Genomic DNA, 27,951 nt, shown 5'->3' with positions numbered 1-27,951 from the left:
ATTCTGTATTATATTTTATTGATTTAGGATTTGGAATCGGCAACAGACAAGAGATGGCCAGTGCAAGAATCCCAGCGATTGTCATTGTTTTTAACGTGTCATAAGATGAGCCTTTATTGAAATTTTGAAACCCACATAGTGAAATTAAGCTCACCGCAGTATATACAGTACATAGAGCACATTAAGTACTTTATGTACAGTACATACAATAGGTTCTACAAAGACATGAAAAAGACCATAGTTACAGCTCTCACTGACAATTACGATTAAGGCAGGGCAGGCACACTGGAAAATGATGACTAATTTATTCCCCTCAAAACACAAGATATTGGAGCCTTAAAGGGCACACATAACAAGATAACCACCAGTGAAGGCAGCAGGTTGCAATGGTGGAAAAAAGTACATAACCCATTTTTTACTTGAGTAAAAGTATCAATATTGCAATTTAGAAATACTCTGTTATACACATTCAAAATGTATTTGAGTTAAAGTACAAAAGTATTCGTATCAAAATGTACTTAAAGTACCAAAAGTAAAAGTACTCATTATGCAGAAACGTCCCATTTAAAGTTTTCAAAATGTGTTGAAATCTTTCGAAAATAGCAGATCTACAAGCTCAGAATTGACGATGCATTATGAGCTTGTAGATCTATTTTCAACTGGCCGAAATTTATATAGGGCTGAATTGGATACTGTATTTTGTACTAATAATCAAAATCTACAAAGAACTAGTAACAAGTTCATTGTAGTGGAGTAGAAGTAAAAGAAGTGAAAATTGAAATACTCCGGTAAAGCAAAAAGATACCTCAAAACCGTACTTGAGTAATGGGCTTTTCACACAGGCGCGATTTTCAACAATTGCGTTTTTTCCGTTTGCTGCATGATTAAAAGGCATTGGATTTGGTGTGCAATGCTGTGCGGAATCCGCGCTGCGGATCCAAAAAGGAGTCATATAAGGAGTGATGAGTTTTTACCTTGTGCGACAAGACGCACAAATCGAACTGGGTTCGATCAGGAAAAAACGCACTGCCGTATGGCAAATTCGGTCATAGAGAATCATTGCTTTCTTTAAAAAAAATGAAATCGTCTGCTTTTTCCGTGCGAATAAAACGCGTCTGTGTGCAAAGCCCTTAAATGTACTTTGTTTCTTTACAGCACTGGTGCCAGGTTGGAACATTAGCCATATGAATGCATAGCAGGTACTATATACCGGTATAATGTACAGAAGGCACATTATTACATTATTAGCCTTGCGTAGCCAGACAATATCACACTATCTGCTTGCTGCCTTGTGTTAGCAAAGGCAGATAGTGTCTAGCTGCGCTAGGCTATTACATTATTATCTAGTCTCCAGCAGTCCGTCTCTGATCCTCCACCTCCAGGCAGGGCTGCAGTCGGGTGCAGACACACAGCAAAGCTCCAGCCCAGAATCCTGCACCTCCTCATCATGAGCCACCTGCTGGCCCTCGGGGGTCTCCAGGGTGTACACCCTCTCCGAGATCTAAGTGAGGGGCATACAGTATATGTGGTTAAATATAACAATATTATAAGCCTTAGAACAGTGGTTCCCAAACGTTTTAGCTCAAGACCCAAAAGAGAGATTTGATGTCTCCGCGGGGCCCAAACTAGTGAAAATAGGCTATTAACACTTGTTTACTAATTTGTGGAATTTCTTTGATGTCTTTTTTTATGTATTCAATTATTTTGAAAATAAAATGTAATTTGTTTCTAATTCATGAAAAGTTTTTGCATTTTCTTTTCTTAAATATATAGAGAAAAGAAAAGAAAAGAAAAATATATCTTTATTTATTTTATCTTTATTATCTTATTTGTCGGTGAGTCGCGACCCACAAATGGGTCCTGACCCACTGTTTGGTAAACTCCTTAGATGGACCGACATGACTAATGCATCATAGTTCTAGACCAGCATGACTACTGCAGCATAGTTGCTTGTCTGGAGCCATGGTGGTGCAGGAACTCTCACCTGGTCACTGATTCCAGTGGCAATGTGGCCCACCTTCACCCGACGTGTCTCTCTGATCCGGATACTTCTCCTGTTGAAGTCTCTAATGCACACGTCCACTCCTGGGTCCATCACAGAGCAAGAAATACACACACCAGCACATTAGAGCACATGTTATTAAAACAGAGGCTTTTTAGAGTACGTTTATAGTGTTGTTACAGGGGAGACATGAATAATGAAGCATCTCACCTTCAAAACAGCGGGGTGGGGCCAGCTGTGTGTGAGTCAGCCAGTCCATGCTGAGAACCTGGCCTTCTGGTTGGCTGTTGTAGGAGAACACACCAGAACTGAGGTCATCTCCAGGGCTAAGGGACCAACGGCCAGAGTCCTAGGATATGATCGAAGAGGAGGGGACAAAAGAATAATAATATTCATGTTTTTGTTCGTATTAAATATAAAAAATAAATAGCAATGATTAACATGCGTAGATCATCTTTGTCGGCTCTCAAACGGAGCATTTTTGTTTGGAAGGGTCACCTTGAAAAAAATGTGAAATGTTTTACATTGGCCCATCATAACAGGGTCTGCGGTGTTCTAAAGTTTAGAGGAGCGTGATTGTGGCTGAGCGGTTCCCGTTTTTTTTTTGCCTGGACGGAGAAATCTGGGTGGGGAAGTGAATGACCAACATTCACTTCTCCCTCAACACTGTTTCTGTACCCTTGAGCGAGGCACTGAACCTCCAACTGCTCCGGTGGAGCTTCTCAGTGGCCAACATCATAAGACTGTGGTTGTACTTTAATGTGTGTGTGTCCGTGTGAAGCAGGGCGTTGCTGAAACAGATCATTCATGCTCAGTGAACCTTGTCTGGATAAATAAAGGGTATAAAACCCTGCAGTGATCTGACAAAAAGTTTTTTTTGACAGTTGAAGATTATACCCACTAGCAACAGGGCTCTAAGGATCGTGTGTTGGTGGGTTGGTCTGTCACAACAACACATCAAATAGTACTGGCTGGATTGCCAGGAAATGTTATGTGCACCTCCATTTATTATAGAGACTATAGGGACTATAACTTTGGACTCATCCTGTTACAGTGTTTCAACTCTGTGATGAACAACTTGCATCTTAAGGCCGGATTGATAACTCTGAACTATGTTCTTCTCACTTACCCCACCCATGTGCTCTGAACTCAAGTGACAGATCAATTCTTAGGATGCATGATGGATTACCTTTTTGTCCCATGGTTCCCAGTTGGAGTAGCAGTCGCTGCTGAGGCAGGACAGCAACTGTTCCTGTATCTCAGCTGAGTGCAGCTGGGACAGGCTGCTCAGGTAGAAATCTGAACACAAAACCACACGTATGTAATGAGGAAAGGTGCTTGATTGTATTTACACACATATACATACAGTCACGTACACACACACACACAGACTATTGAGACTTAAAATACAAACGTCACCTCTTTCCAATTTACGTAGCTCAAGTTCAGACACAGTGGTGATGACGTTGGCTGTCTTGTTGTTTGGTTCGTCGTGACAGCGTGTTTGTAGGCGGAGAGGGGAGCCTTGATCTGTTCTCTTCTCAGTGTTGTCCTCATCATCCTCAGGATCATCGCCATTATTCAGCTCATAACTGGACTTCCCCCCGTCCTGTGTGTGTTGCTGTTCCTCCTCCTCAAAGCTGACTCCACTGGGTTGCGGGGAGTCTGGAGGTTTGTCGACCAGACGCAGGGGCTCCACATAGGCTCCCCGGACAGGGCTGGTGAGTCCTCCCACTGCAATCCAACATTATAGTTATATTGTAGTCGTTCATGTTCCAGTTTGTACACACACAATAGGACTAGTTGAACGAGCAACATGAATGCAGATGTAAGGAAAATAGCTAAGGCTGGGCGATATGGGAAAAAATCCAATATCACAATATCTTTGACCAAATGCCTCAAAATGTTGATATGGTATCGTCATACTGTGGACTTATTGTGATTATTATTATGATTTTAGGGCGGCTTGCACCAAGAGGGATTAAATAAATCTTAGTTTAGGGTTAATCATGGTTTTGTTGATCTATGATTTATTTTAAATCGAGGTGTGTTGCACCACTTAAATTTAAGCATTGCTTAACAAATCTGTGATTAAACCCTTAACCTGTGATTAAAACTATAACCTGCGATTAATTCATGGATTAAATGTCCTCCATCTTGGATTTGCGATGTGTAAACACACTGGAATAAACTATTCCCTTGAGCCTAATATCATTAACGTTACTTTTATATTTACTTTGGGGAGAATGTGGGCAGGCCTATCACCTTCTATGTTAACAAGAGCGCCTGTAGCCAAAAAATATTTAATTTTATAACGCTCCGTCATACTACGGTGACGCTTGCTACAGCGCGGTGCGGCGCGGCGAGGCGATGTGATGCGCGGCTATCTAGGAACTAGGAAGCAAAGAAATACACCACAGTTTGATAGTTTTGTCAATTATGAAGCGATTTCGAAAATTAAAACGTCTGCATATTGGCTGAGAAGTCCGTGCACTTCCATGACAACTGACTGTATCATGTCCCTGTAAATATTTAAGTGTTCGCTATTTTAAAATAGCCGATGTACAAGGATGTATTGAAGAAAACAATATGATGAGTTTTTTTTTTCAACTGTGAAACGCTGTCTGCAGCTTCAGCTTGCAGTTGCAAGCCTGTAGGGCTTGCTGTGAGGCTTCCCTCACAGGAGGGGGACCCATTCATGTCAATGGCATGTTTGCATTTAAACCACCTCTACAGCAAGTTTAAAATTAATCCCTTATTGATGTTTAAATCGAAGTTTAAAGTAGTGGTGCAACAGGATTAACATTAATCCAGGTTTAGAATGAAAAGTAAAACCAAGATTAAGGATGGTTTAAAACTAAACCTGATTAATGAAAACTAGGTTTAAGGTTTGGTGCAAGCTGATTAAAATATAAACCTTGATTTAAACCAGTTTAAGGCTTAAACCGTGTTGGTGCAAGCCGCCCTAAGTATAAGATATAGCTTAAGTCATTAAAACCTGTTTCTGGAAACAACAACACTTATGCTCGTACACAGTATCTCTAAAGTCATGTCATCAACATGGATCTGTCCCATTTCCCATATTCCCTCCTGATTGGCTACGACTGCCTTCTAAAGTTTGTGTATGCGACGTGACGGTCGCTTATCTCCCGATTAGGGAGTCTTACTGGTATCGATACATTGCCCAGCCCTAGTTGAAACACAGTCCTGTACTCACCCTCTGCCAGAGCTCTGGCCGTCTTCTCTTTGAGGTCAGAGGCGGATGCTCTCTTGACCGGGTCCTTCTGAAGTCCTGCTCGTATAACCTCAGCTGTGAGGTCACTGCAGTCTGGCGGGATCTCTCTCAAAGGCGGAGGCTCATTTGCTATCTGCAACCATCCAAATATGAATTTGGTCAAAGTCTGATTCAAACGGTGCCATGGGAGGTTTACTTTTTAGTGCAGGGGTCTTCAACAGGGGGTCCTCAGAGTTACTACAGGGGGTCCTCCAAATCTTTGCGTGATAGGAAAAAAAATCTCCTTTTTTATATTAACCAATTGAACCCTAAGGAAAAAAAATCTCCTTTTTTATATTAACCAATTGAACCCTAACGTCCATATTCTGTTAGCAAAAAATAGCAGACCTACAAGCTCGTAGAGCGGCTATTTTCGGCAAAGAGGTTTGGTGTAGAGGGAAAAAAAGAGCACACTAAGTATAGAGTGAAAGGTCAAGTTAATGATGGTTCAAGTGGTGACATATCTGATAACACAAATTGACATGAATCCAAAATTCACTGATGATTGTGCTGTCAAACGATGAAACTATATGGAATCTGGGGGTCCCTGCTTCATCTCTCTCTCAGCTAAGGGGTCCTTGGCCTGAAAACGTTGAAGACCCCTGTTTTAGTGGGTTATCAATTGCGGTTATGAGGGAATACCTTGAGATAAAGTATGCAGCTGTAGTACCGCGTCCAAGGCTGACACCCATTGAGCATGTGCAGTAGTAGACAGCAGCTGCTCCACACATCTGCTTTGGCTCCACGGGGCAAGGCTTTGACGATCTCAGGAGCCATGTGAGTTTCTGTGCCCTTCAGATCTACTCTCGGTTAGAACAGGAGACATTGAACATTAAGACACGGAACATGACCTCGTGTTTTGACTTCTCTATTTGGACTGTACATTTGTACAAGCACACCAAATTCTGGGCCCTGGGTAATTTAACTATTGAACAATAGCAGATATACAAGCTCACATCGCTCACATCGCGGCACCGAGTGCCACGCTGCGAGCTTGTAGATCTGCTATTTTTGAAAAATTCAGAATATTTCGAATCCTTCTAAGGTTTTTCGAAAAACCCATGTTTCTATGTCAATGGTGCTCAAACCTTTTCATGTGAAGGAGCCCCAGAATGATAAGTATTTGGCCACAGACCCCCCATCTCAAAATATCTAGTTCAGAAGCAAAATGTGAGTTACAAATGTTTGATTAAAAAATACATATATTCAAAGATCTGCACACATTTTCACGACTTTTCAAAAATAGCAGATCTACAAGCTTGCAGCGTGGCACTCGGTGCCACGCTGTGAGCTTGTATATCTGCTGTTTTTCAATATAAAATAATTCCAGGCCCCTCCACCTTGGACCCTAGTAACTCAGTCCCACTCCCCCCCCCCCCCCCCCCCCCCCTTGTGACGCCCCTGTGTACAAGTGACATACGATCATAATTAAGTGGTCATCATGAGTTCAGACTATGTTACCTCTGCATCCACTAAGGCTCTTTCCATGATTGTCGATTCTCTCCGAGTGTCCAAAATCACACAGGAAGGTGTCCTTACCGTCCTCTGACAGCAACACGTTGTCAGCTGAAGGAAACAGACAAGACACATTATTCAGCATTTTATCGTTCGTCGTTCATTACGAACTCCTGTCTGTCATTCAAACTTTAGGGACTGGTGTTGTAAATGATAAATTATTCATTCATTTAAAATATATATATAAAAATATATAAATTATTCATTTTGCAACATGACAGCCAAACAGATGGAACAAGAAGGAAAACAAAGTGGGAGATGTTGAGTGTTTAACCACTTTCATCCTGCCGTCCCCATTTTGCTAGTCTCTCACAAATGCTTCCGCCATACAGTCTGCACAACACAAGCACTGAAAAAGTGCAGGTTATAAAGTGAATGTCTGTCTCCCCACTTCCTTTTTGTCTTTGCAGTTGCATTCATTTGAAGATATTTTAACATATAATATTTCCGTGAACGGAAATAACAAACAGGAGCCAGGATTCCTGTGAACTGCTTTCGGATGCGAATGCGTAGTTACAGACTCTATGTAGCATTCGTAGATTGTGGAATAGTTGTCTGGCTTTAGAGAATACTATTTTGGCATGTCATGTCATCATAGGTAAAATACTTCAAAAGCAGCAAAAATGGCAGATCTATAACCTCAGAACATGTCGCATCATCACATGGTGTTGTGAGCTTGAAGTTGAAGATGGTCTATTTATACAATTCATCATACGACGGTATACACGCTTAAATGGTTATGGGACAGCTGTTGACCCCAACACTTCCATGTGGAATGAATGCATGAATGAACGAGGGACTGATAATAACTGACAGGCGACAGGTGTAAATGTCTGCAACTTATTTTATCTCAATCACTACAGACACCAGGTGGCGTCTGATCCCTATACTGTCACAGTACAAAACCATGTTGTTTGTCTGGCCTTGCTAGTATTGGTTCTGACTCGAAACTGACTTGAAATTGCAGCACATCCTCTTTCTCACTTAAAGTTTTCTTCTCTCTATCTATCTCTCTTTCTCACTTTTCACCTCTCATCTTTTTTTTCACCCTCTTTCTTTCTTTCTTTCTTTCTTTCTTTCTTTCTTTCTTGTACTTGTTTCCCTCCTCCTTTTTCTGGCAAACTACTTCCTTCTCTTTCTCCCCTCCCCCTCTCTGTCTGGTTCGGCCTTTCTCTCTGTCTTTACCAGGGGTGTCGCACCAAATTCTGGGCCCTGGGTACAAGGATTCACTGTGGGGCCCCCCCATGAATGTTCTTCATAGGGGGAGGGGGGTTAACCCGTTTAGACTGGGAACGCATTATTACGGCACTGAGTGCCGCGCTGCAAGCTTGTAGATCTACTATTTTTGAAAAATGGCTGCATTTTTTGCCAAGTCTTTGACTATTTCAAAGACTTGCATAGGTTTTTTGAAAAACCTATTTTTCCCATAAGCAAAATTTGAGTTAACAAATGTTCACTTAAAAACACATATAGTCAAAGATTTGCACACATTTTCACGACTTTAAAAAAATAGCAGATCTACAAGCTTGTGGCGCGGCACTCGGTGCCGCGCTGTGAGCTTGTATATCTGCTGTTTTTCAATGGCTAAAGTATAAAATAATTCCAGGCCCCTCCACCTTGGGCCCTAGTTACTCAGTCCCACTTTTCCCCCCCCCTTGTGACGCCCCTGGTCTCTATACTCTCCTGATGGCGTGCACATGCGCCCTCTGTAAAGAGCAGCGGTGAGTCACACTGTGGGAAATTCCCAGCCTGCTGTCTTCACTGGTAGTCTGGTTTCACAACACAGGTGCTGGAGATCACATCTAGGGCTAACATCTATGACACTTGTGTTCCACACACAACAGCTGCAAAATATGAAGTTTAGAAAAGGTCCTTTGATAATTTATTGGGAATCTGTCTTACTATTTTTCAGTTTTTTCTTCTTCGAATACTTTCAAATAACAGGCAAGGACCCAAGGTGACACATAGTTCTTTGCCATCGGTTTCCGCTGACATCAGCGATGTGCGGAATTACTGTTAAAATGATTCAACTAGAAAGTAGCTATGTCCTCCTCTAAGGTCAACTGTGTTTTGATGCATTTCTATTCAGACGGACGAGAAGTAACAACCGCAGTAGGTGCAATATCAGAAGCCATGTCAATATCTAGGCAGATAACAGGAGTGTCTTTATCTTGGTCAAGTCCTAAGAGATGGCAATCTATTCATAAAATCTTTTTTAGTAGACAATGCTTTGGGTTTGGTTCCATTTGTACACCATTCTTAAATGGTAGTAAAAAAATAGCATATACTGTAGGTCAGGGGTCTTCAACAGGGGGTCCCCAGAGTTACTACAGGGGGTCCTACAAATCTTTGTGTGACAGAAGCTTTCTCCTTTTTTATGTTAACATCTTGAACCCTAGTGTCCATATTCTGAGAACATTAGCCAAAAATAGCAGATCTACAAGCTCACAATGCCTCGCAGCGTGTTCGGCAAAGAGGTCTGGTGTAGAGCAGACTAAGTACACAGTGAAAGGTCAAGTTCATTAAGTGTTGACAGTTCAAGTGGTTAAATATATCTGAAAACACAAATTGACATGAATCCAAAATACACTGATGATTGTGCAGTCAAACGATGAAACTACAGTATATGGTATGTATGGGTTGTGGGGGGTCCCTGCTTCATCTCTCTCTCAAAGGGGTCCTTGGCCTGAAAACTTTGAAGACCCCTGCTGTATGTCTTTAAGAACATAGATTCCATTTCCTCTCCCCTTTATGTTCTGTATGTTTCTTCCTCTCTCTAGCGTTAGTTGGAATTGCACATGTGTGCAATTCCAACTAAGAAGGGGGAGGAGCCAAACACAGTTCCTGTTTCTACACAAAAAAGGCGGAGGTAGAGAGGCAAAAACAAAAGGGAACCAAATGGGTTCCCAGATTGCTAACTAAACATGCTTCTACGGGTACAGTATTGCAGAACGGACGGCGTGAACCAGGGCTAGTTATGCATCATTAGATAAAGGGGTGAACGTGATATTCTTTTAAAATAAGTGTTAAATAGCTCCATATTACCATAGTTTGGTTCAACGCTTGCGTTCAAATACACCAATCTGTTTATTTGTATGTTAGTATAAAACCAACTGTTGTTGCCGTGGAGAAACTGGTAAACTGGTTGCGGATAGTTTCCATTGTAGATCAAATAAGTAGATATAAAGGTCTCCAAATTGTTTTTTTTTTTTTCTTTTTTTTTTTAAAGCTATACTATGTAACTTTTTTAATAAAACAAATCTTAAAATTGTCCTAATTATTAAATCTCTAAAGTTTTAGAACACCCACTCTGTTCATTTCAGCTCCCAAAGCCTTTTCTTTATATGTGTTCTACTGAGCCCTGGTGGCCGTGACCGGGGCTGTTTTTCCCGGCAGAATTACGTCATATGCATCATTCTGTACACGTGTCTCCCTACCGGCCAATCAAAGCCCAGATCATACACTGCCGAGCTCTTCAGGAAATACACTGCAGTGTTTACAATGGGCTAGGAGTCTAGCATGTATCTCCCCAACCGAGACTCGTAGAGGGACACGAAAGACCTCTATGGATAGGTCTTGGCGAGGCGAGGCGGACGCGGTGGTCTGAAGGCCCGGTCTGCGGCGAAAAACGGCCGAAAAACGGCCGAAAAAAGCAGACGCGACCGCGGTTTGCTATAATGCTACTGACCACTAGTTGAGCAACTTACACAGTATAGCTTTAACTCATAACATTGAATGACAGACAAGATGGGTTACAAATGGATGTGCATCATCACAACTCTGTCATTTATCAGCTGAGTGGATGAGTGTTGCAATTTCAGTGGCATTGTTTAACATCAGTTACAAGGTAAAACAATTAATCACATCTGATCAGTTGAGACGAGAATCAGATCAGATGAACGTAAACGGGAAATCGCAAACATAATAATAAAGCCCAAATAAGGCTTCCGGTCGGAAGTAGGGGGCGTAGCCAGGAATAGCGTGTATAGCTATAGAGCAGCTTCAACGTTTTCAGGCCAAGGACCCCTTAGTTGAGAGAGAGACCCCCCACCCCCCAAGCAGGGACCCCCACAACCTTTTCAGAGATTCCATAGTTTATCATTGTTTGACAGCACGATCATCAGTGTATTTTGGATTCATGTCAATTTATATTTTCAGATATTTAACCAATTGAACTGTCAATACTTAAAGGGATATTCCACTTTCAACAGGGAGCAGTGGAAGGGCCTCTCTCCACATACACAACCATTGTAACTTCAAACTTCATTTTAACCATGATAGATTAATTAAAAACACCCATTATTTTTTCTGGTGACTCATACTACCCTCCTAATACGTGAGCAGGCCGTGTTTTTTCGATAACTTTTTTCATTTATTTTTAATAATTATTTGGGAAAATGGAAAAAATGAAATACAAAAAAATAATTATTAAAAATAAATGAAAAAAGTTATCGAAAAAACACGGCCTGCTCACATATTAGGAGGGTAGTATGAGTAACCAGAAAAAATAATTGGTGTTTTTAATGAATCTATCATGGTTAAAATGAAGTTTGAAGTTACAATGTGTGTGTGTGGGGAGAGGCCAAAGCTTGGAGTGCCTGGTAACATTTACATCAAATATCTAAATATTCAATCAAGCAAATTAAAAACTGTTCAGGGTATTCATAAAAGCCTGATTAGATGATAAAATTAACAAAAGTTTTTTTGAAAGTGAAATATCCCTTTAATACACTTGACCTTTCACTGTGTATTAGTCTGCTCCTTTTCCCCTCTACACCAAACTTCTTTACCAAAAATAGCCGATCTACAAGCTCACAACGCCTCGCGCTATGAGGCGTTGTAGATCGTCTCTGTAGATAGTCTGTATGTTTGGCTACAGTTCCCAGAATATGGACACTAGGGTTCAAGTGGTTACAAAGTTTCTATCACTCAAAAATTTGGAGGACCCGCTATAGTAACTCTGGGGACCCCCTAGGGGTCCCAGACCCCCTGTTGAAGACCCCTGCTATAGAGGGTTTCCCTGTCCCTCCAGCACTAGAAAACAGAAAATACATGTTCGGGATACCAATTTCATGCAAATGTATGTCACTTTAGATTTGAACCACTTTAACCATTATTTTATGCTTTAACTATTAAAAAATAATAGATGTGCAAGCTCATAGAAAACAGAAAATACATGTTCGGGATACCAATTTCATGCAATCAGGAGAGAGAGAGCTCATGCAGGATACAGGATGAACCAGTGAAATTGGAATGGATCGAGAATGGATGAAACAAAAAAAAAGAGCAGACAATAATTGAAGCTGATGAATGGGTTCTCTATCGGATATAAATCGATGACCCACGGTCGATTGGGTAGAGCAGTGGTAAGGTACTTTCCCACCACCGCGGTCAATCTGGTCACCCTTAGTTTATAGAGCTTAAAGTTTTTTAACAAAAAACTTTTAGTTTGAACCAAAAATATTACTTATAGCACCTTGCTGATGAAAAGTTAGTTATTTGAACTTCTCTTTCCTTCGCAGCGTGGCAACAAGCAACACTTGTTTTGTACCTGTCTACTGAGGAGGTACAATACAAACCTAGGACACGTGCAGCACTTTGAATCATGTGTTATTATGCGATAAAAAAGGGTTTATTTGTCTCTCACTCACTCTGCCGAACCGGTTTTTCACAACAACATCCGTGATCACGGAATGGTATTTCTAGAGACCAGGGCTGATATACAGAATATTCCTTGAACTCTCATGTACATTCATTTTCACTGTGTAAACAATGTGGCAGTTCTTAGAAATTATGTTGAACATTTTTGGTGTTTTTGCGACACAGTTACACAACAAAGTACAATTTAATAAATACAGTATTTTCTGGACTATAAGGCGCACTGTCAATGAATGGTCTATTTTCAAACTGTTTTCATATATAAGGCGCACCTGACTATAAGGCGCACATAATAGACGCTACCGTTGCGTTATGCATCAAACAGATGGAGCTGTGCTAAAGGGAATGTCAATGTCAATGAATGATCCATATATAAGGCGCACTGGACTATAAGGCGCACTGTAGTTTTTTGAGAAATTTAAAGGCTTTTAAGTGCGCCTTATAGTCCGGAAAATACGGGTAGGTCTTATCTAGTGGGTTGACTGGGATAATTCACCATTTGTCAAGTCCCGCCCGTTGTCCCGCCCCTCTTCGCACCCATTGGTTGCTGTGTCTTGGTGGGACAAAAGTCCTTTCTCTCCATCCACTACCATTGAAATTCAGTTGCTTCTTATTGTTATTCTGTGTATTCAATTCTCATTTTAAACTTGGTTTCAGTAAAAAGGAGCCTCTCAGGTCAGGTTCAGTATAGTGACTGGGCATGTTTTTAAATGTTTTCATTTCTCCAAAAATGATGTTTTTAGTAAATTCAACATAAAAAAGGTGGAACCAGGGCAGGACAAGGCAGAAAGAGCCTGCTGGTTGGTCAGTCAAGGACCAATCAGAAGGCTGACAAAGGGTGAATTGGTACCCGACTTGAACATCTGACTAGGTATTTTCCTCTGTCTTGGTATGTGTCCTACCTTTTATATCTAGATGCACCACTCGTTTTTTCACCAGGTAAACAAGCGCTCCCAGGACTTGCCAGTGGTAGTGGAGGGCCAGATCCTCAGGCAGCCGGCCCCTCTCCGCAATGAGCTGGCCCACGGAGCCTGGAACAACAGACAGGGTCAGGCATAACCTTGCCTCACCAGGCTTTCTGGGGGAAAGCCTGGTATTCGTTTACTAAACAGGTTGGTTGATCCGGTCTAGACCGGATGATATCTTACGTCATTTTGTACTCAAAACGGACTACACTTTGGCCGGAACTACAGACCGGAATCAGTTTTATCCCAGTTAGCGCATGCGCAAAACCAGGTTAAAACTGATTCCGGTCGGTAGTTCCGGCCAAATTGTAGTCCGTTTTGAATACAAAATGACGTAGGACGTCATCCGCTCCCGACCGGATCAAAAGCCCGAAATTGGAAGCGATCCCAGGCTAGGTCAGGCAGGGCAAGAACCATGGCTACGTGATGCCATATCAAATACGCACAGCTTATTCCATTCACGCAAATGTGTGTCACTTTAGATTTGAACCATTATTTTATGCTTTAACTATTAAAAAATAATAGATATACAAGCTCACAGCGTGGCACCGAGTGCTGCGCTGCAAGCTTGTAGATCTGCCATTTTAGAAAAATCGTGAACATTTTGTGCAAGTCTTTGAATATTTTTGACCCGATTCTATAAGTGTCTTCTAAATCCTTCTTCTAAATCGGTGGTTCTCAAACTTTTTCATGTCAAGGACCCCCAAAATTACATGTATTTGGCCGCGGACCCTCATCTCAAAATATGTTGTACCAGGGACCACCCAGAAGCAAATATTTGAGTTAAAAAAGTTCGCTTTTAAAAAGATATATTCAAAGACCTGCAAAAAAAACACGATTTTTCAAAAATAGCAGATCTATAAGCTCGCAGCGCGGCACTCGGTGCCGCGCTGTGAGCTTGTAGATCTGCTATTTTTCAACAGTTAAAAGCATTAAACAATTCTAGGCCTAAATGGGTTAATTACCATGTTTGTGGTCCATGAAGAGGACAACGTAAGGCCCTTCTCTGACCGCCCCAAAGAGTTCCACCACACGGGGAGATCTGAGGGTACTCCACGCACCCACCTCCTCGCTGCTGAACCGCTTCAAGTGAATCTGCAGGGTGAAGAAGGCCAGATGTTGTCAGCTAGGGCTGTCACGATTGCGATTAATTGTCTCTCAAATAATTGCGATTAACGATTTAATTGTGTTTTTGTCATTGACAATTACATTTCTGTTTGGCTTTTAGGCTTTTAAGTTGCGCATGGTAAATGTGACACATAACCTAACCTAAATATACAAAGAAATTACTGACATATTTGACAACTTTATACTTAAAAAAGAACAATGATAGTGGAAATAGCAGATCTACAAGCTCACAACGCGTCGCGATGTGACGCGTTGTGAGCTTGTAGATCGGCTATTTCCACTATTTTTTTACTTAACACAACTACTGCCTCTTAATCTGAAGGTTTGCTTGGTGCCTCGGTGCCACGCCGTTTCCTCCATAGGCCGCCGCTATTATTTTGAAGGGCCGGAAGGGGGTTGTTTTAGTTTTTTTGGATTATCACTTGACGGCAACGATTACGTCATCTAGTCACATGACAGTGTGAGCCCAGAAGAGAACATGGCTGCGCCCAGCTTTTGTGTATAGTATGGAGAGTGGAGACCATCCTTTGTATAAGAATGTCCCTTTTGGAGAAAATGAAGTCTCTTTATGGGCCTCTCAATGGATTTACTATGGAGGACGTTAACTTCGCGTGCACGCCCGACGTGCGTTGTAAACAAATCGCGGACATTACCGATGCGGGCGGGACCGGAGCGACGTACGGTAAGTAATAATATCTTTACTGTATATACAGTAAGATTGACAGTCCTCGCCGTCAACGGCGCCATGGTATTAACCCTTTCACTGACGGTGAGCGTCGTCAAGGGCAGCAGAACAGTTAAAGAAATATATGAATTTTTTTCATTATGAACATTATGAAACGATTATGACGATTATGAAAAATAATCGCGATTATGTCAAATAATTGCGATTAGACGATTATGTAATAATTGTGACAGCCCTATTGTCAACCACATTGAACTCAGTTTACATGTCTACAGACGTGAGAAGGACAAATGGAGGGATATTGGAATACCTTTTTGGCAGCAAATCGAAAGCCTGTGTTGACATCGTGACCACTGTGCACTTCACCATACGCTCCTTGCTTGATGAACTGAGTGGCGAAGTACTCCCTCCCCTCTCTGTATTCTGAATCCACAGGTTGAAAGTTCTAAGAGGGAAAACGAGGACAAAGTGAGCCGGGTAACTTCAAAAGAAGTTATCGTCGCTGTCGGGTGGAAACCTTGTATGTCCAAATACCGTTCGTTTTGTATTTATCATTTTAAAATTGATTTAGACTAGTGAAAACAGCCGATCCACAAGCACACAACGCCTCGCACCGCGAGGCGTTGTGTGCTTGTAGATCTGCTGTTTTCACTACTTTTGTGCGAGACAGTGCGACGGCCTTGTGTGACGAAGCGGCGCTTTACGTCGCGAAAAAACATTCACATTTGAAACTTGGAGATACGAGATTTCCGGCCGACAGTGACGTTATGTTTCAGTCACGTCAGTCGGAGAAAGAGCGAAAGAGGACATACCTCGTTGTAAAAGAATAAGCCTTCGTTGGAATCGGATGCCGAGAGCTCCTCCTCTTCCTCCCGCACGTCCCTCTCCACGTCTCTGAAGAAGGGGCCGGCGTAGCACGGGTCCCCCTGACTCACGCTGCCTCGGAGGCCAGCCAGGGGCAGCGTGTAGTCTCCTCCCACACTGCTGGCGGATGACTCGCTGTCACTGTCTCTTCCATAGGTAGAGAGATCCGAGAAGGGAGTGACGCCCCCCCAGCCCAAGGCAGCGCAGCCAGGACCCTGACGATAGACCTGCTGGGTGTACAATGGAGGGCCAGTGTCCTGCACTTCTGAGCTTTCAATGCTGCTGCAGCAGGAGGTGCCGCTGCTGCGTCTCCCTCTGCAAGACTTGTTGCACACCTTCAAGAGCAGTGGCGGACATAGTCAAGTATTAAACCGCTGCAAATTATGAAGTACATTTTCTATTCAATATAAGTGCATTGCGGTAAAAAAGGGGGAAAAAAAGCAGATCTACAAGCTCACAACCCAGCACTCTGCGACGCATTGTGAGCTTGTAGATTGGTTACTTTCACTATATTTGTCTTAAGTGGTTAATTCAAAATATATTTTTTTAACTTTGGATCCGTTTAAATATAGTGCAGTCAAAAGTACCAAATGTACTTAAAGGAGTAGTTCACCCCCAAAATGACTTTTTTTCTATTGATTATTCATGCCATGGAGACTTGAGTTCAATAATATTTTTTTTGTCCATTCCTAAGACAAAAATGTGACTATAGTAAATTTACCCCCATTGATTCCGGATGGGGACCCTGGATGGGGAAACCGTCAGGGTAAGTTTACTATAATCACATTTTTGTCTTAGGAATGCGACAAAAAACTAAAGATATTATTGAACTCAAGTCTCCATGGCATGAGTAATCAATAGGAAAAAAAACTTTTGAGGGTGAACTACTCCTTTAAGTACAGTACTCAAGTAAATGTATTTAGTTACTGTCCACCACTGTACAAGAGGAACCAATCAGCACCTTGGTGAGCAAACCAATCTTAGAAGTAGATTATATTTGTTTGAGATCTGTACAATACATCCCTGAAACATTATTAACAGGTTAAATATATCAGTTCTTCGGATGGAACTCTTGAACAGTGGTGGCTATATAATAAGACGTATTGTAAAGCTATGGGCTTTTGTAGTGACTACAGGTCTCTTTGTGGGGCATGAAACATGGGCAATGTTTTTTTCCACACCTGCAGCTGGACAACAGAGCTGCCACTCTCCTGTTCAGGGACTCCGGACGGCACACGTTGTCTCTGTCGCTTCTTCTCCTCCTCCTTCTTCTCCTCTTTCTTCTTCTCCTTGCGCTTCTGCCTCTTCCGCGGCTTCTTCCTGGGGCTGAGTCGCGTTTGGGAGCCATTAGGCTCCTGGACGGAAGCCGTCCTCGGGCAGGCAACATTGTTGTGCTCTGAGGACAGGCTGGGGAAGAGAAACCAAATGTGGAAAACAGTGTGAACTGCAGCTATGGCAATAACAACATCCACGACAGAGACGTGGGTGGGAGGAGAAGTGAAAATGCTGGAGGGTTGTCATGGAAGGAAACATCATGTCATACCTGCTGCTGAAGCAGTTGGGGGAGGGTACGTAGGAGGAACAGGAGGGACTGAACTCTTGGGAGTCCTGCGTTTCACCTACAGAGAGGGCACACAGTGCACACAGGGCACACAGTGTTCATTTCACTCTTGAGAGTGTAAAAATGGACCCACGCACTATACAATCCTCAGTGTTAATTTAACAACTTTCAATCTGGAGTCCCTGTTTTTGAAAATGTCAATATATAGGTCAGTATTGGCAAAAATGGCAAAAGTCAAGAGCTGATCTAGCTAACCTGTTAGCATGTAGATCTGCAATTTTAGTATAAAATAAGGAACAAATTAAATGAACGCTGAGGATTTTACTGTGCAGACTTCCAGAAGAATTGTTATCAGAAGTTCAGTGTATTGTTTTAAATGGCTCAGTTCAAGTCATACTTACATTCAGCCTGAGCAATAAATGAAGAACTCTCATCATTCATCAAAGGCCCCTCGCCCACTTGCTCTGCTGTGCCTTGCGTCAGAAGTTTATGTAGTCTGCTACAGTTGAAGATTCCCTTCTGCTGCTGCTCCACCTCCTCTGTTCCCTCGTCTGGGGTCGGGCAGATCTGGTAGGGTCCCTTCAGCTTGGCTTGGGGCAACCCAGAGAATGGCGCGGTGGAGTTTAGGATCCTCTGCCTCACCGCCATTTCACCAACTGCAGTATAAGACATGGACAACAATGTTATAAGCCTTTAAGCCACTGGTTCCCAAACACTGGGTCGGGACACATTTGTGGGTCGTGGACACATTTTTATTCATCCTTTAATTTGTTTGTTTCCTACATTTTGGCAAAACATTTTCAAAAAGCATTCCCCCAAAAGCAAAGAGTTTCATGAATAAAAAAATATATATAATGATTTTTCCAAGTAATTTAATTAATAAATAAAACTAAAATCTAAGAAATCCCATAAATTAGAAAACAAATGTTTAAGTAGTAGTGAAAATAGCCGATCTACAAGCTCACAAGGCGTCACTTCGTTTGGGTCCCGGGCTAATGTCTCTTTTGGGTCTCTACCTGAAAGGTTTGGGAACCACTGTTATAAGCATCGTGGATGCAAAGTCATACACTGTAACGGCCCCACTACCTGCAATTCAGGCTATTGTGCATCACTCGTCTGCAAATGTAAGCAATCACACACCTGTCGTGTCGATACAGAGCAGGGCACACCAACAGTAATCAATCAAGCGTGCTAGAAGCTGAGATCTTTGTCAACTGATCTTCACACCTGCTCAGAATGGAACAATAATAGTCTTTGTGTTGTGATGAAATACAAATCATTAATGTTTATAGCTTCCTCAAAGTGAGATATATCAGGCTCTAATACAGCGGTTAGGAATCATGTTTGATATATAGAAATTTGATATTTGTAAATCCAGAGAGGCATTCTTTGTGGTACTAGGTAGATGAGGCAGGAAACCCAAACCTTGCCTTGTTTGGAAAGTTGCAGTTTACGCTATGAAGTACAAACACTGTCTGACTGCCACAGGACATTGAGATTTGAGACAGGAAACCAAGGTCACACTTGGTAAAACGGTCCAGAGTTGCAACTGTACTTTTTTTCAAATCTCTTCACCAGGAAAAGCGATCTACAACTACAAGCTCATAACGATCTGCTATCTGGCTAGTGTTGTTGCCTGCAGAATATGGATGCTCAGTGGGGTTCAAGTGGTTAAATAACACAATACACGTTAGGTTACTAATGAACTGAAGGGTATGACTAAATCAAACTTTCAAATGATTAGGTCCTGGTGGCTTGGAAATGTATTAAACAATAAAAAAAAAGCTGATTTACAGGCTCACAATGTGTTGTAGATTGTGAGCTTGTAGATTTAGAATTAGTGTTTGTGGTTACGTGGTTAACAACATAAAAACAACTTTAATGTGTGCATGCTCACATATTCTCAGACTTCGACGAGGTAAAGAATGAAGAAGAAAGTTCTTTAAGCAGGAAGAGGAAGGAGTTGGGGTAGAAATTAGAAGTGTCCAGAGAACTCAACAGAGAGCTATGGTTGCAGCCTGTTGCATCATGTGTGTGTTGTATTTGACATCAGTCTCTCTCTGTCCCTCAGCTTTTTTGACCATTTTCTGCACAAAGAAATTCCTCACAGAGGCCCTAAAAGGTAGAAGTTGGTGAGCTGTGACAAGTGTATGCCTGCTAACTAGCCTTATGATTGCTGCCACTTATTGCTGAGTAGATAGACTGAAACACATTGTATAGATGTGTTCTTATGTATCTGGACACAAGACTTAAAAATAAAGAACCTTGAACTTGAAACAAAATATTAAAAGGACATCTTCCTAATAAAACACTGTATTTTGAGCATTTTCAAAATGTATTCTTTGACTGTCCTTCTGAGGTGACTGCACTCTAATATCATACGATATATACTGTATATAATATCATATAAAATACATCTTAAAATACTACTACTGCTAAAAGCGCCGGTACTCCAAAAGCTTAGCACAATACCACATCCCAAATGACTTCAAGAAGAGACAAACTCACTGAACATAGCATAACAGATAAACAGACTTTGAAGAAGAGGAGGGGGAGGTTGCATCTACACATACCGAAAGAGGCCGGTCTGTTCTATTGTTTCTACTGGGTATCCGGACTAAACAGCTTGACATTTGCAGCGGTAAAACAAGGATATTCCGTGTTGATCTGCAAACTCTGTCTTCTCTTAGTAACGTCCAAAGTTATCTGTGTTTCTGCTCTGCTCCAGTCCTCTGTGTAATCTTGCCGTGCACCTCGGTTGCTGAGCGTCGCTTGATCCTGGCTCTCTGCCAACCAGGGGGAGGAGCTGTGATTGGCTGACAATGACTTATGGGAAATGCATCTCCATTTCCCCACATTTCCCCTCCCTCCTTTCCCTCCAGCAGGGCTGGCCTGCTTGCTCGGCCTCTTCTCTTTATCTAAATAATGGAACAATCTGTTGATCTACGCACTGAACTGCCCTTCATTTCGAGATGGATCCAGTTAACTCTGAAGTCGTGATTTGAGTCACCAAAAACAACTGTGAAACACAAGAACAATAGTTATGCTCTTATTCTACACTTGAGCCTGTAACCACACTGACCACAAAGTTGGACAACGTCTTATACCGCAGTTTGTTGTAAGAAATTGGTTGTGGTTCTGGGTATCATAGCACTGTGTACACAGATAAGAATCACAGATGGACCGTGGTAAAAGACTGTCATTAATCATACTCATATTACAATATAATGTTGATAGCTAGTCTATTTAGGAACTATGGTCCGGCGTGTGCATACCTACCACCAGCTTCAATCTATTATCTGGGAGGAGTTTCTGAACTTCAACCCCCTCTGCTTTCTGCTATCATTTTTATGACAAGGCCTAGCCCTGCAGAGGAACAGTTTAGAACCAAGACTAAAGGATGGCCAAAAGAAAAAACGGAATACTGAACATTTTATGAAAATCTAAAAACAACTTGTGAAAATGAACAGAAAATCTACACGTTCACAACGCATTTTGAGCTTGTACATCTGCTATTTTCATTAGTTTAGGTAAAACGTTTCGGAATCACTGCAATATACAAAGATTAAGAATTTCAGAACCTCTGGCTTTGATGTAGCCAACTCATAAATTTGTCGTTTATGAGTTATTTTTATATCTCAAACCTGATTTCCAAGCTGTCTCGCCTGGCACTAAATACAGCACATGAAATTGACCCAGTTCAGGAAGGTACAGCAATATGGAGAAGACGATTCAGAGAGAAAGGATAAATCTGTCAAATGCTGACAGTTAACTGTAAGGTTGAGTGTTCAAGTTTGGCCTTCGTTCTCTATTCGGAATAATCTCACTTCCTGTATTTGACTTCCCTTTTTCAAGAACCTGGCAACCATAACAACTTACTCATACAAGAACCACTAAAGGACAAAGAAACTCGAGAACGCTTTGGGAGGCCCTGTCATCAGATCGTTAACAAAATTACATATAAGCACTTTATTGAGAGTGGGGCAATTGTTTGTATAATGAAACACACACTGGCCAACTGTATAGCCACTGACTCTTTACAGTCAAATCTACAGTGTTTATTTATCCAGATTTGTAATGCCAAGATAGTTTAAATGTAACCAAATGGACCATTGTGGCCACATGACCTGACGAAGATGTATTGACATTGAAACGTTGTCACTTTATTTGCCTGCACCCTGTCAATAAAAATCACACCCGTGTGAAGTGGAGCTGTGTGTGTGTGTGTGTGTGTGTGTGTGTGTGTGTGTGTGTGTGTGTGTGTGTGTGTGTGTGTGTGTGTGTAGATCATGTGTACCGATTTTTGTGACATTTGAAGAAAATATGTAGGAAAAGGAGCAAAAAGTGTGTTTTGGAGAAAATTCAAGATGGCGGAAAATCTATCCTGGCGCAAATGGGCGTGGCCTATATGGGGAGATGCGTCTTGACCCAAGGAATCCAGGGAAAAAAGAATTTTAATTTTCCGATCTACGGTTCAAGAGTTACGGGGCAAAACGTAAAGTGGGCCGTTATAGCGCCACCATGAGGCCGAGTGATGTAATTATTTTTCGATTCATTCTTAAAATCATTATGAATCTCCTCTCCGAGGTTTGAAACTGTAGCTCCTATGGTTTACGAGAGAAAAATACTTGAAAGTGATTTCTTGCATTGTCCCATTATAAGTCAATGGGGACAATTAAGCGTCGTTTTTTGCCGATTACGTCGGCATGGTAAGGCGGATCGGAACGAAAGGTAATAGAACACCATTCCCGGCCGAGCCGCACATTTTGATGTATATATTGCGCGAGTGGCGTAAATGGTGCGGCACTAGTTACGCGCCGAAGTCAGGCTACATACACACAGACACACACACAGACAGACAGACAGACACACACACACACACACACACAGACCCACACAGCCATGTATAGGGAGCTGCACACAGCTCCAAAAAAAGGCTTTAACAGTCCGAGTTTGCGCCAGTGCCTTCCTTCTAGATATTCCAGTCCCGTTCCTAAGATGCACCGGACCAGCCTAAACTTGGCGTGAGGCGCCGTGGAAACCCTTTGTGCTGGACCATTGTGGGCCAGGTCCATTTGGTTACAGTTGTACGCTCTCAGAGTTAAATGAACACCCAGTATTTGACTGTGTAATAGTAATATACACCCACTCAGATAAGCAGAATACCAAAGCCCTTACTAAGGACCCTTAATGTTAACAGCACACACATTTCTTCAGCATGTCAATCTTCTGAATGGAATAACCTACGGCTGCCATGGCACCCACACAAGCAGCTCTGATACTTCCACCAGTCCCACACAACCTAGGTAAGAGAGTGTACTTTGTTCTTCTTCATTAAATGAATGCTTAGGAATTTACTGTACAGTGGCTGAGTGAACCAGTACAGCTGTCCTGGGTAACTATCAATGTAGTATGACTGCGTACGTTCCAGACTTATAAACCATGCGTGCTTGGGTCCAATGAAGACATCTAGCATGGTTTGTGGTTTTGAACCACAATGGAATGAAACACTGTAGAATAACCTCAGTCTTTGTCTACAATATGTTATCTCATGTCTTTTGCATACTTTTGTCTATTTCCAATAGGCATACTCTAGGACAGTGCCCTTGAATGGTATGACCTCAACAGCCTGCCGACATTCTGGATGTCAGTCGCACTAAATGTTTTTTTTTGGAGCGGTGAAAGCGCTCCCAATAGACAGGTATGTCCGTGGGTATGTGGGTGGCTGGCTGGGTGGGTGGCTGGCTGGCTGGCTGGCTGGCCGTGTCCGTCCGTAGCCTGGCAATACCTTGAGTGGCCACACACAACACACTAGTTAAAGGAGGGGCGCTGTTTTGTGCAGGCCAGGCACACTCACCACTCACTCACAGGCACAGTTTACACTCACTCACTCACTCACATAGGGTACAGCTGCTCAAATTCACCGCTCCACTTCGAACCGAGGTTCGATTTTTTTGGTAACATTCTCTCTCTCTCTCTCTCTCTCTCTCTCTCTCAGTTTGTCATATAAGAAAGTCATCTGACGTCTCACTTCTTTCCTGTCACATTTCTGTTTGTGATGCAGCTGCAGTAGAATAACTCAGAATGCTAGATGTTTTTGGTACTTCAGTTTCTTGGAAAGAACTTGACTTGGTGCAATATCTAGTGATTCACCGGTGAACTTTTAAGCTTAATAGAAAGAAAATTCCCTGTGGCAATATTATCATAACTTGTCAGTGTTTAAACAGACCTTGTGAGTTACTGTGTCACAAGGGTCATTGTAAAATTGGCCTTGATGACACAAATGTCAGTCTTAGATCTTACCGGTAGTTTACATTTGAATGTAGCAGTAAAACACTCATAGTAATAACGCTCATTTCCAACAAATAATTGGATCATCCTCCCAATCAGACTTCAAAAGAAAACAAATAAATAAACTAACCACACTAACTAGCCGAACAGGCATGTTTTTTTGTTGTTTTTTTGGAGCTGTGTGGAACACAAGCTCCCTATACGTGGCCGTGTGTGTAGGTATGTGGGTGGGTATGTGGGTCTGTGGGTCTGTATGTAGCCTGTATGTAGTAACCCTGGGTGACCAGAGAGGTGCTGTTGAGTCTAGCCTGCCCTGAGCATCAACTGCAATACACACACACACACACACACACACACACACACACACACACACACACACACACACACACACAGCTCCACTTCGAACAGAGGTTCGATTTTTGTATTTTACTCTACTTTCCTTCTTTTTCTGCTGTTTTGTTAGTTTTTGTATTTTAACTTTGTGTTAATAAAATGATGTTATATAATGTAATGTAAAGAAAAGTTGCGGTCCTCATATAAGCCCTTCCAGGGTTTCTAAATTCACCTGCACTGCACAACTCCTTTATCTCTAATGAAAGATGTGTTTACTGTATAAGTGTACTCATCTTGTTGTACAATTCAATAAAATAAAAGTATTAACAATAATAACTTGTCTTGTAGATTGCTGATAATTCTACATAGTACACACTATGTACAGTAATAGTACACTCTACAGTACACTAACTACACTAGTACTATACTAGCTAGGGCTGAACTGCGAAGGGTGGGTGCGCACTCTGAATTGGGAAGTGGCTTATGCACTAGTACAGTTAGTACCAGTAGCCTACATACTGTAGTCACTGGTCACACAGTAGCCTACATACAGTACATCACAGTTCACACAGTGAATCATAGATATGTATGTAGTTAATATGCTAGCTACTCTACATCTATGGTGGAATAAGTATTAGTACTATAAATAGACATTGATAGTGGTCAGAAACTGAGAACACTGAATTCTATAGGCCTACTATGGTATACTATGTACTATTACAGTTAGTATATGATTATACTTGTTGTAGCCGATATGCAGAATGTCTACCATACTACATACACTATGTAATATAGTATGAATAGCTGTGTATGTAGTAGCCTATTATTAGACCTACTGATAGCCTACTGTATATGCCTACGTATTATAAATCAGTGGTTCTCAACCTGTGGGTCGGGACCCCCAGGGGGGGGTCACCAAATTATTTTGGGGGGTCCCCAATTGATTAACTTAATGTACAAAATCGTTTTCTTACTCAACAGTTAACAAACCAACATACAGTATATGTATATAGAGGGTATATGAACATTTCTAACGTGGCAATTTGAGGACTTTTTAATACCTCTAAAATGACAAATTAAATATTGATCAAATTGTCAAATATTAGAGTCAGAAATTGTGAAAAAATCTACATGCTCACAACGCCTCCCAACGCAAGGCGTTGTAAAATGTAGATCTGTTATTTTCACAATAGAACCGTGTTATACGAAATGTAATGCCTCAACTCTTAGTGCTCGTCAGAGTGGGGGGGGGGTCCCCAGTTAAAATATGATTATTTTGGGGGTCGTGGCCTGAAAAGGTTGAGAACCACTGTGATAAATGATGTTTAGTACAGTTAGTATGAATAGAGCTAAGTTAAGCTGATCATTCTACATACACTGGAGCAAAACAGGCCATTTCATTTCATCAAGGTACATCAAACATTAAACATATAATTTTCGAAATGTCTGAGTGAGTGAGTGTCTGTCTGTCTGAAACAGCGTTTCTCCTCAGCGGCTGGAGCAATTGATCTGAAATCGCATCACCATTAGCATATGAACACACCTGACATAACTGTGAAGCCCGTTTGTCACTTTCACAAATCGTATACTGTATATTAACATTTTTATGGTGTATCTACTATCTATTCTGCATCTAGCATGAGGCACATCTATTCTGCATCTAGCATGAGGCAACATATTTAACCAGCTCTGTGTGTGTGTGTGTGTGTGTGTGTGTGTGTGTGTGTGTGTGTGTGTGTGTGTGTGTGTGTGTGTGTGTGTGTGTGTGTGTGTGTGTGTGCAGGCAGGCGGGTGTGTATGCAGGCGGGTGGGTGGGCGGGCGGGCGGGCTGGGGGGGGGGGGTGTATCTCTGTAGCCATTAAACGAAACGGGTATTTCTTACATTGATGCTCCTACATATTATCATGCAAGCACCAGTTAAAGTTACTTTCCATCCCTCATATACTGTATGCACAGTGCACATCCCATAACCCACACACTGCACATCATTTTGGAGCTCATATCTTTGAACGGGTAAGGGCTAGTTCGGACTAATAAGACACCCATGGTTTCCCAAAGAGGACAGAGCCAGGTCTGGTCTGGTTATAGCTTCAAGGAGCAGGCCATGAGTTAGGTGGCCACCTTGTTATTACCACAAAGTTACCACTGTGTGCATTGCTGATAAGCAGCAACAGACATGCAGCATGCATACATAGGCTATCATATAGGCTACTGGTAGATTGGATCACAAACACTTCACCTAAAAAAGCGATGAGATGTACACAAAGAACCCCATAGATGTTTGTAGGTAGGTTATATAGAGATGAATGTAAAATGCCTATCTCTTAGCTTCCTTGAAATGTTACAGAAAGATACAGTGGTGGAAAAAGTAGGCTACTCACATGTTTTGCTTAATAAAAGTATCAATACTGCAATAGAAATACTCTGTTGTTACAAAGAGTAGTCCTGAATTCTATTTTAAGGCATTGTCAGCTTGTAGATCTGCTATTTTCAAATGGCCAAAATGTACTGTATATTATAAGGTTGAAGTGGTTAATGCATGTTTTGTAATAATAATTAATCTAAAAAGTAACTGGTAACTAAAGTTTTCAAGAAAATGTAATGGAGTAAAAGTACAATAGTTGGATCTGAGATATAGTGCCTAGAAGTAAATACTGGAAATTGTACTCAGTAGGCTACTTATAAGTAAATACTAAATAGTCTAGGCCTACTTAGTAGCTAACTTCTGCTCACGAGACTCAAATATCACAGCATTCTATACCGAGCGCTATATCTAGGCTTTAGCATGTAAGTAGGCTATATCTTTAACATGTAACACTGTTGCTCATTTGTTTTGCTTCATAATCATACGTGTGCATAGATAGGCTATGTGGCGTGCGCGGAAGTCCTCACTCCAGGCTATGAAAATTCGTTCACCATTAGGCTACTACTATAAGTAGTAACTACAATAATACAATGCCATAATGCTGTATAATATCCAGCATAGGCCTGATAAGTGTTTTTAGACGAGTGTTGCATTGACACAATGTTGTGAAATGTCATCTGGGCAGTTTATGTGTATTTTATATAGACCCATAAAGTTATTGTGGCTGACTACTACACTACAGCCTATCCTACACACCCCCGCCATTTCACATAGCGTAATAATGTAGCCATCTATACTTTAGCCACCCGCAACAAACTTACATAAATATTGAAATCAAGTGAACCCACTTTAACGTTTGTTTAGACTTTTGTCGAGTGGATGAAACAAAGGATCGTTGACTTACCGAGTTGTTGGTTTCCACTGAATAGGCGTCGGCCGATCGCTGCTGCTGAGCCGTGCGCACTTCAGTTCACATGCAGTTTACAGTGTTTGGTGGGAAACAGTTGCGTCATGAGGTAGAGGAGTGGAGTGAAAAACGAAAGTAATTTTCAAGTTCAGTTCTGCAGGCAGCAGAAGCGTTGGTTCTGCATACACGTTTTCCTTTACATGTTAATGGTAAAAATAAAACATAACAGTAGGATAAGTATGGGCAGGGGCCACAGAGTAGGCCTACAATAGCCTATGTATAGGCTATAGGCACATACAGTAGAATAGTACAGTCTTTGCACCCCTGGTGAGTGGTGACTCGACTGCTATTATTACAAAATCGGGTTGTTTATTTGTTTGTTTGTTTGTTTGTTTTCTGCCAC

The 27,951-nt window shown here is 41.7% G+C and overlaps 1 protein-coding gene across 1 annotated transcript; it reads right to left on the bottom strand.

The window, feature by feature from the left end:
* Positions 1 to 45: 45 nt before the first annotated feature.
* On the bottom strand, positions 46 to 27,592 carry map3k14a (mitogen-activated protein kinase kinase kinase 14a). The gene is made up of 16 exons (XM_080724126.1): positions 27,546 to 27,592; positions 18,054 to 18,308; positions 17,635 to 17,710; positions 17,273 to 17,498; positions 16,040 to 16,426; positions 15,538 to 15,672; positions 14,380 to 14,509; positions 13,352 to 13,480; positions 6,738 to 6,842; positions 5,919 to 6,076; positions 5,220 to 5,370; positions 3,422 to 3,736; positions 3,192 to 3,301; positions 2,213 to 2,351; positions 1,985 to 2,085; positions 46 to 1,501 (listed from the first exon to the last, which is right to left on the bottom strand). The coding sequence occupies exons 2-16, from the start codon at positions 18,298 to 18,300 to the stop codon at positions 1,340 to 1,342; spliced, it is 2,571 nt and encodes an 856-aa protein (XP_080580252.1). The 5' UTR covers positions 18,301 to 18,308; positions 27,546 to 27,592; the 3' UTR covers positions 46 to 1,339.
* Positions 27,593 to 27,951: the final 359 nt, after the last annotated feature.

The sequence above is a fragment of the Nannobrachium achirus genome (assembly GCF_963921795.1).
Source record: "Nannobrachium achirus genome assembly, chromosome: 4".
In the NCBI taxonomy this organism is placed as follows: domain Eukaryota; kingdom Metazoa; phylum Chordata; class Actinopteri; order Myctophiformes; family Myctophidae; genus Nannobrachium; species Nannobrachium achirus.
This window is presented reverse-complemented; position numbering and strand designations above follow the sequence as displayed.

What these genes read in the sequence shown, in the direction of transcription:
- map3k14a (XM_080724126.1), bottom strand. Translation starts at nt 18,300, where the DNA reads ATGGCGGTGAGGCAGAGGATCCTAAACTCCACCGCGCCATTCTCTGGG. An exon ending in ATTTATTGCTCAGGCTGAAT is followed by an intron (nt 17,711 to 18,053) that starts GTAAGTATGACT and finishes CCCTCTCTGTAG; the next exon opens with GTGAAACGCAGGACTCCCAA. An exon ending in CTTCATGGACCACAAACATG is followed by an intron (nt 13,481 to 14,379) that starts GTAATTAACCCA and finishes CTGTTGTTCCAG; the next exon opens with GCTCCGTGGGCCAGCTCATT.